Here is an 8,596-nt window from a genome sequence, read left to right on the forward strand (position 1 = left end):
GGTGTCCTACTAGAGCAAATGAAGCTTCAAGAAGCTTTGCGCTGGGGTGAACCAATTGGATGAAAAGCTTCAGTGCTTCATGAAGCTTCATCTGCCCATCACTAGTTTTAGTCAACTGAACATCATCAGACTAGAAGACTAAATCAAAAGTTGATTCAGATTGGATCGCCGCCAAATTCGTCCTGACGAAAGTTATGATGCAAATTATGAGTTAACGAAATTAATAATATCTGTTAGCATTAAAAAGGCTCCCACAGCACAAACGCAGTCCACAGGTCCAGTTCAGGGACTCCAATTAGCTGAGGTGAACACTACTAGCTACAGCCACCTGGCAGTCATAAACGGATACGCCCCCTTTTTAAAAATCAGGCTGTAAACATGTTTTTCTTTCAGGAGTGACTCACTATGGCAGGGGTGGGCAATTCCAGGCCCCGAGGGCCAGTATCCTGCAGGTTTTAGATCTCACCTTGGGTCAACACACCTGAATTACATGATTAGTTCATTACCAGGACTCTGGAGAACTGCAGGAGCTAATTTAGCCATTTAAATCAGCTGTGTCGGTTCAAGGACACATCTAAAACCTGCAGGGACACCGGCCCTCAAGGCCTGGAGTTGCCCACCCCTGCACTATGGGGTCTGCTGGAGCCTCTAGTGGACGGTGGTTGAAGCTCACCAAACTGTAATTTACTGATATTTTCAAAATAAGATTAGACGAAGCAGATCTTCTGTCAGTGTTCAGGGCTTTTGTTTTAAATAAACTTTTATTGTTGCTCGCTGTAACTACATCCTGGAGAAACTTTAAAACAGTTAAGTTCATGTCTCAGCGTTCCATGTAGAAGCTCGAGCAGCAGCTCGCGCTGGTTTCTCACCTGCAGTGTTGTTGTTGTTGTTTGTTGGGTCTGAGCACATGGACATCATTCGGTGCTGCCAGCGCTTCACCTGTAGTTGCTGCAGCCAATAGAGCATCAGCTCCTCGGTCACAGCCTGGAGAGGGTGCAGGTGGATTAAGAGACTCCAAACACTTGCGACTCAAATCCAAAAATGCTTTAAGCAACATTTAGCCTCCTACCTTCAGTATGAAAGTCCGTTCAGGTGTCTTAATTTGGAAGGTACCCGGCTCTGACTTCAGTGGGTAGGTGAAGGTGGCACCGCTGAGCTCCACCCACCCGAGCGGCATCACGTCGTTTGGTGTGCGGTAGTAGAACAGCTGGTTCTTCTTCTCCTCGTAAGTGAACCAGCGCTGCTTCCAGGCCCTCAGAGGCCCACCCTGCTTCATCAGGAAGCCGCACAGTTTGGGCTCCCCGGAAGGAAAACCTGCAGGGCCGGGCTGCATCTGGTCACAGAAAGCCTCAATGGTGAGAGGTGGAGCTGGTGGAGCCAGGGCGGATCTTTTAGCTGGAGGATCCAAGTGTCTTTTCTGGTCTGCAGGAGAAGGGGGAGGAGACTTGTGGGTGTTTAGGTGAGGAGGATCTTGGAAATGCTGAAGCCTCTCAGGTTTTTTCTCCTCTATGGACTCACAAATATGGAGCTTATTCTGGACATCCTTTTCATCTGTTAGCAAAGTTATAAATGAGTTTCTTTTCTCATCTTTAGTTTTCTGATCTGCACAAAAAAGATCTTTGTGGTTTTGACAGTCCTGAGAGTCACCCGGTTCAGGTTCATGTTTTGGTCTGACAGAATCTCCAAGGTTCCTCTGATCTGCCCCCAAACCAGAATCTGTTGATTCAGGAAGAGGATCTAGTTCGGTTTGGTCTGGAAAGAGGTTTTCTGGTTGTGGTCGATCTGGTTTTGATTCATTTTTTGAAGAAGTTGAATCTTTAGCCTTTAGCCTGTTTGTCTCTGGAGTATTTTCTGAGGTTTTCTCCGTGTGAGGATCCCGCCGGTCTGTTTTCTCTTTAGCCTGTTTGTTCCCTCCTGGCCTCTGGTTCTTCTGTGACCCAGGCACACTGGCAGACTCTCTGCTCTGGTGGTCCTTCTTCGGAGACTCTGTCTTCAGCGTCCCCTCGTTAGCGTGGGCAGGAAGTGAGCAAGACGAGGCAGAGCTGGGATTTCCTGCTGAGCCGCTTCCATTCATCCTGCAAAAAGAAAGACGGAGGAAGGAAATTGAGTTTAATGATGTTTGTGAGGAGACGTTTGGCGGTAAACCATCAAACTGGATTCTGAGAATTTCAAATCCAGACTAAGTGCCTTTTTCCAGACAAGGAGTATAAATAAAGGCTGCATTTGGAAAAAAGAAAACATAGCCAGCAGGAGAAGAAATGCAGGGACACAAATTCAAAGTAAACCAGTTACACATTCAGATACACATCAGTTTGTGTTGAAATATGCAATATCACCTGTATGCAGTAAAATTATGTGGACAGCCAAGGTTCCTCAAACTCATTTATTTATTAAATGATTTTTTTAAAATTGATTTGCTTACTTTCTGAGTGTTTACCTTATATAGACTGTAAATAAAAGATGACTATACCCCCCTTAATGCCACTCATTAGTTTTAGTATCTGTCTTCAACCTCAGAGATAGCATATAGACCATATCTGTATGACAGGGTGGAGTGTTATGTTATGCTAGCTAGCTTGACTGTCAAGCTGCATTCACAAACAGTACAACAGCATCACACAGACACATACCTGCTAATTACTGCACAGTAACATCTAAATAAAAGTTTAAGTTTAGAAATGGACTTACTGAATGGTCTGTTAGTACGATTACGCACACAGCAGCCATATTGTTGGCTAGATAATAATAATAATTATTAAAATGACAACAAAAGGCTCTAACAGCACAAACATGGCCCTGAGGTCTCCAATTAGCTGAGGTGAAGCCTAGCAGACAGCTAGCAGCTGCAGCCACTTCTGTGAACTATGGCTGTATCTCATTTAAGGGACGCATTTCGAGCAGCCTTCGAATTGGGACAGCCTTCATCGCGTCGCGGTGACGTAATTGGCCTTAAAATGCGGCCTTTAAGGCTGCAGACCCTGAATTGGGATACAGCCTTTCTGCAGGTCAGCCAAAGAGGCCACACCCCTTTTGAAGCACGCTGTAATCAAGAATAACATGGGAGTCTATGCTGTAGCCTCTAGTGGACATTAGAAGAACTGCATTTTTTTCTGTCTTTTTTTAAAGCCCTGGGGTTGGTGATGAAATTCTATTGGTTCTATTTCGAAGTTCATGCTTTAATTTGTAAAACTAAAAACCATTTAAAGAGAAAAGAATCCATAAATAGTAAGAGCGTGCAGCAAGCGGACAGAAAAAAAGAGAGTTGTATTGTTATTTCTAAGTGCTGGGCTGACAGTTGAACATTTTCCTGTTTAGAGAAACATCAGCTTTGCTTTGGGTGTGGATTTTGTTGTGCGTGCAATGGCAAGCGTAGTCAGTGTCTTAATGTACAGTATAGTGCCTACTGTATATGTATATGAAGGTATACAGTCTGTGGATCATCATTTTAAAATTCAGCTGAGAATGCTAAAAGTTTTTTCTCTACTGAGAAATAAAAATCAAATAGGACCAAACCTGTAAATAATTATTTTTCCATTCTTTCTTCTTTTACTGAAGTCACGTGTTTGTATATAGTCTAAAATGTGTGTTCGACTCTTTATTCACCCGTTGGTGGTCCAGGAGCAGAGCACCATGATGCGTGAAGCTCTAAAAACACGTTTTAGTGTTTTTTTCCCGCAGTGGAGGACCTGAAGCCTTCTTCTACTGAAGAAAAGCACCAAAATAAGCACAAATCTGATGAGTTCTAAAGTAATGGGACCTAATTACAGGAAGTGGTTCAGGTCCAGGGAAGCAAAACATCTAAATGACAATCCATATCTCTGCATCTCTATACACACAGATATGAAGGGGGAAAGCCAAACTAGAGTAGCGGCTCTTGATTCGTAAGCGTGTCAAGACCTTCTCATGTGGCAGGTCAGCCCACACGTATTTGTGGAATATCCAGTTCAGCTTAACTGCAGACCTGTGCTGTGCAGATCATGCATGTTACTGACTGCTGTTATATTCATGGATTTTTCCAGACAGCCTTCAATGAGTTTGGAAGGAGGCCGCGTCCTGTATGGACTGTTGGCTTTCAGTTAAACGGGTTTCAGATAGGAAAACCAGCTGCCCTTTAATTTTCTATTGACTACTAGACTCATTTTATTCAAACAGCTGAAAGGGGAAGATGGTAAAGGTTCCCCACATTCTGCCTTTGTTTGACAGTGTTTGTAGAGCATGTGCTTCCAGTTCGAGGTATTTGACATTTAGTTTGTGTAAGCAGTGGTGCGGCATTTGGTGTCAGCGCTGATTCACACTCCAGAGACTTGAATTCATTCAAAGAAGCACTAAGTTCGGAGAGATTTCCTTTCCTTTAATTTAGTCTGACCGATCCCATTATTTAATGTCTACACTTTCCTCTGCAGGTGTTTCAGCTACCTGGAGGGCAGGGCTGACTGGGTTTTCCAGTCTATAAAGCTGTTGCTAGTACTTGCTCTGAGTTAGTTCTTTGTTTTTCTTCCTTGCACGTCTCACAATCCTGATTCTCCCAACTTTCACTTTTGTTGACTTACCATTCATTTAAGTTACTTCACTTTGTTTAATGTGTAATATTTTTAAAATGCTTCAGAATAGTGTGTTTGTTTTTTATCATAATTTTCTGAGAATCACTGTGACAGACTGAAGATCTTTTTTTAAAACAAATTCTATTGTGTTGTCACACTTAGTGTCAGCTGTTTATGAACACCTGCTTGGGATTTTGTGGGTCATTGTATGGAAACTGATCTAACTGCGCTGATTCAGAGTGTGCTTGATGCAATCGTCATCATGGGACAATGGCTAAAACTAAAGTGTGAGATAGGTTGGAAACCCTTAAAAACCACAGATTTAAAGCAAGAGTGCTCTGTGGCCATTTTAAAAGACATTTAGCTTCTGGGGGGAGCTTTTCCCTCAATGCTGTTTTGTACATGTCAGGTTTTGGATCCAGTTCCAGATGAAACTACCAGGCTAATATTAGACTGGCAGGAAGAGTAAGAAAGCTGAAAAGGTTAGATCTGCATGACACTAAAGGGTGAGAAAAGAAAATTGCTTGAAATCAAATTAAGTGTTCAACAGGGGGGAAAGGATCCAAGCAATGCTAAAGAAGACGTTCATGGGAAATTCTTCACCTAGGACAAATTCCTTTCAGCAGTGGTGTGTCTCATGCCTGTATTTCCTCTCATGCTATTTAAGTATTGGTGTGTGTTCAGAGCGTGCTAACTGGAAAAGCTGAGACAGTGCTGATTTAAAAGCCTAAGTGCTGCTTCCAGGAACGTAACGCAAGCATTTTAAGTGCTGGAGAAAAAACAAGCGATGGTCTGCATGTGACTTGTTTCAGTTGGGGCTGCTCCGCTGCAGGTGTGACCGCTTTTAGAGTTCACCGTGTCGGTCCCACAGCATACTGCTTGTCATCTGAGTGAGCATGAAATGATTCATGTTTGCGGCAGCAGCTTTGGCCAATATGTCTTGTTATCTAAATGTTTGTTTGACTTGGAAAAGTTTTGGCATTCTCACAGCTCACTGCACTGCCCCCGAAGGCCCAACCCAAAGCCAAACCCTCAAGCACGTCAGAGGTTTATGACAGTTTGAGCCTACTACTCATTAAGCTTATTTTACTCCTGTTGCTCTATCCTTTGGTAATGACTTACAACTGTGAGATATTTATGAGTGACTCCATGTTATTTCATCTAACAGAAACAACAGACACTGTCACCTCTCTGTGTGGAAGTCATGTATATGATGTTTATCCATCAGCGTGAACAGTTACGCCATGGCAATCCCAGGCTGCAAAGGAAAAATCAATATTCTCTGATTGATTTACAAGTGGTTGCAGAAAGTTGCTGTTGCAAGGTGAAACTGCTTTGGTTGCTGACAGATTGCTGCAGTTGCCTGTAGTTTGGGTGGAAGATGCCATCTTGTTTGCAAACATTTGACAGCTGCTAGCTAAGTTAGTTAAAACAAAGACTGTGCCTTCAAAGTAAAAGTCATTCATGTCTTGTGGAATGTGTCTGGCAATGAGGCCCAACCTTTACTTTGAAAGTTATCTGTTTCCTGTTTGGTTTGCACTACTGCTAGTGGTTAGTTAGTGAGTGTTTGCAGACAAGTGGCAACCTTGCACGCAAAATATGGGTGACTATGGCAACTTCCTAGTAACCACAGCAATTAAAAGGAGTTTTTCTGGTGCAGCACCCTGTTTGCAACCAATATCACCCCAAAACGCCCAGCAACCTCTAGCAACCACTGTAAGGCACCAGGAAGAAGTGCTAGTGGCTCTTGTCTAATTTAATGCAAAACTACAAACTTAGCCAACCTATAGAGCACCCTCTGCTGGTTGATTTATTAATATAATTCTGCCTGTTTACTGGTTTTTAGCCATGCTCAACTGAGATGCTCTGCAGACAGGTGTTGTGCCAAAAACTGATTTCCAATGTTTCCGTGTGTTTTTTTTTTTATGTGTAATATCATTATATATGTTGCTAAATAGACTTTGGTGAACAGGTATTACAAAGGGGTGTATATAAAATTAAAAAAATACCTGTGTTATTGTACTTACATTCTAATCAATCAGCTCCCTTTTGTCCACTTAAAATATGTTTACAGAACTATTTTTGCATTTGTTGCAATTTCAGCTGTCCCCTTGGCCCGATTACTCTTGAAAGAGATCTTTTTAAAGTCAACAAGAATTTTTTTAACTGCATAAATAAAGGATACAAAAAAGTCACTGCCAAAAACTGATTGCGGCTTCTACCTTGTTACAGGAATGTTGTTTGTTGCTTAAGATGACTTGATATCATTCATGAGGGATACATTTGACATATGTTTCACATATTATAGACCAACAAGTTATTTATAGCAGTTTAAATACAAACAATCAGTTTTTGGCGGACAATCACTTTTTGACACAACACTGGCTCTGACTTCGGGACATTTGTTTCATTTGTCTTCTAGAAAGACTTTTTGTTTTATGACGTTAGTACAAACAGCTCGTCATAACTGAAATCAGATGTGTTTTTCTTGTTCGTTTTGGAGGTGGATCTCTGACTGATGAAGAGCATCACTGACTTTGCTTTTTGAGCATGAAGTGATGGAAACATGAGCAGCAGTCAGGAACGCAGTTGATCCGGTCACAGAATGCAGCACAACACCGGCAGCCTGATAGGAAGTGAGCAAATACTTCATGCTTTTAGGAAAGCTGCTTATGCTCACTGATCCCATTCTCTCTCTCTCTCTCTCTCTCTCTCTCTCTCACACACACACACACACACACACACACACACACACACTGGTAATTACTGCAGTACTTCATACAAAACTGTAAAAAATACTTTTAAATCGTCCTTCCTCTCAGTACAAAGTCTCTACACGTGTCTACTCCCGCTCATACTTACACACACATTAAAGTAATTTTTCCACTCAGCGGAACTCCACTGTTACTTTGATTACTTATTATTACTTTGATATTTAAGGACTTCTGTAACAGCAGAAACAGTTGAGGGTTTACCTGAAGGGGCGGGGCCTGAGCCCACCTGACGGGTCTGTTCGTGTTTGACTGACAGCCGCTGCAGCTGTTAAAGAAATCACACTGAGTCACTCCACCAGCTCCTCACTTCTTCTCCTCTTCTGGACTTCTCCCTCTCCTCGTTCCTCTCCTCCTCCTAGTCTTCTTCTTCTTTTCTGCTTTACGTCCTTTTATTCTGACTTCTCTTTCTTCCGGCTCCTTGCCATCCACCCCTGCGGCTGGGAGCGCTCCTTTCAGCGCCACGGCCCAACAACACGGAGCGAAGACGTAACTTCCGGTAAGACATTTCAAAATAAGACCAGTTTTGGAAAAGTTCCTGTGATCTTCAAAATAATGTGTACTTTTGTAACATCAAAAGAATTCACGCTACTTAATAGCTAGACGAGGAACTTTTTAGCAACACTTGCACTTGAAATATTTTATTTCACTTTTTTAACTTCACTAATTACAGAACTGTTTAAAAAGTTTTAAGCCGCCCATCATTTTTTTATTTTTTGCTTCCAAGCGTCCAGACCTTCTTGAGCAGTATTTCTTCATACTTTCTGAAGAACTGTCAATGCTTTGGACATTGGCTCCTCTTTCATTCATTTTCAGTACACCTCCTGTACTAGACCATTTTAGAGCAATGTTTTTGGTTTGTTTATAAGCAACTTCAATGCTCACCTATGAGTCATTCAAACATAAAAAGGCAGATAACGAGATGAATCAGTGTTGTGTCTACACACAACTTAGCAAAGAGCTAATTTTAAACTGTGTCTTTAGGCAGCCTGTCATAAAATATATCATTTGTTCCATTCCTTTGGTTACATCTATGAAAAATATCAAAGATTAGACAGTTTGACAGCATAAAATTGTATTTTTGAAACGACAAGGTGAATCTATTAGCTGGCTGTAAGGAAGAGGACACCCTTACTATATTTATTCGTCCATCTCACTGTGTTTCCAGCCGCTAAGGGCCGCCCTGTTACACTGGCATATCTCAGCATGGTGTGCAGTGTGTCTTTAAAAAGATTGACACAGGACTTGAGAGAAGCATCTTGACCTTCAGGTAATCCATCTACT

General features: G+C 42.0%; 1 protein-coding gene across 1 annotated transcript in view; it reads right to left on the reverse strand.

Annotated features, from left to right (window-relative positions):
• The window catches only part of LOC102195229 (TBC1 domain family member 2A-like), a 26,210-nt gene extending 18,414 nt beyond the window's left edge, over window positions 1–7,796 (reverse strand). Inside the window, exons 1-3 of the mRNA XM_005737723.1 lie at window positions 7,517–7,796; window positions 1,070–2,075; window positions 870–984 (exon numbers count right to left, since the gene is read on the reverse strand). Coding sequence (XP_005737780.1) covers window positions 870–984; window positions 1,070–2,074 — 1,120 coding nt within the window. The 5' untranslated portion in view covers window position 2,075; window positions 7,517–7,796. The remainder of the gene's footprint in view (window positions 1–869; window positions 985–1,069; window positions 2,076–7,516) is intronic.
• Window positions 7,797–8,596: the final 800 nt, after the last annotated feature.

This window comes from Pundamilia nyererei, unplaced genomic scaffold (assembly GCF_000239375.1).
Source record: "Pundamilia nyererei isolate P.nyererei 1_Seehausen unplaced genomic scaffold, PunNye1.0 scaffold00079, whole genome shotgun sequence".
Taxonomy (NCBI): Eukaryota; Metazoa; Chordata; class Actinopteri; order Cichliformes; family Cichlidae; genus Pundamilia; species Pundamilia nyererei.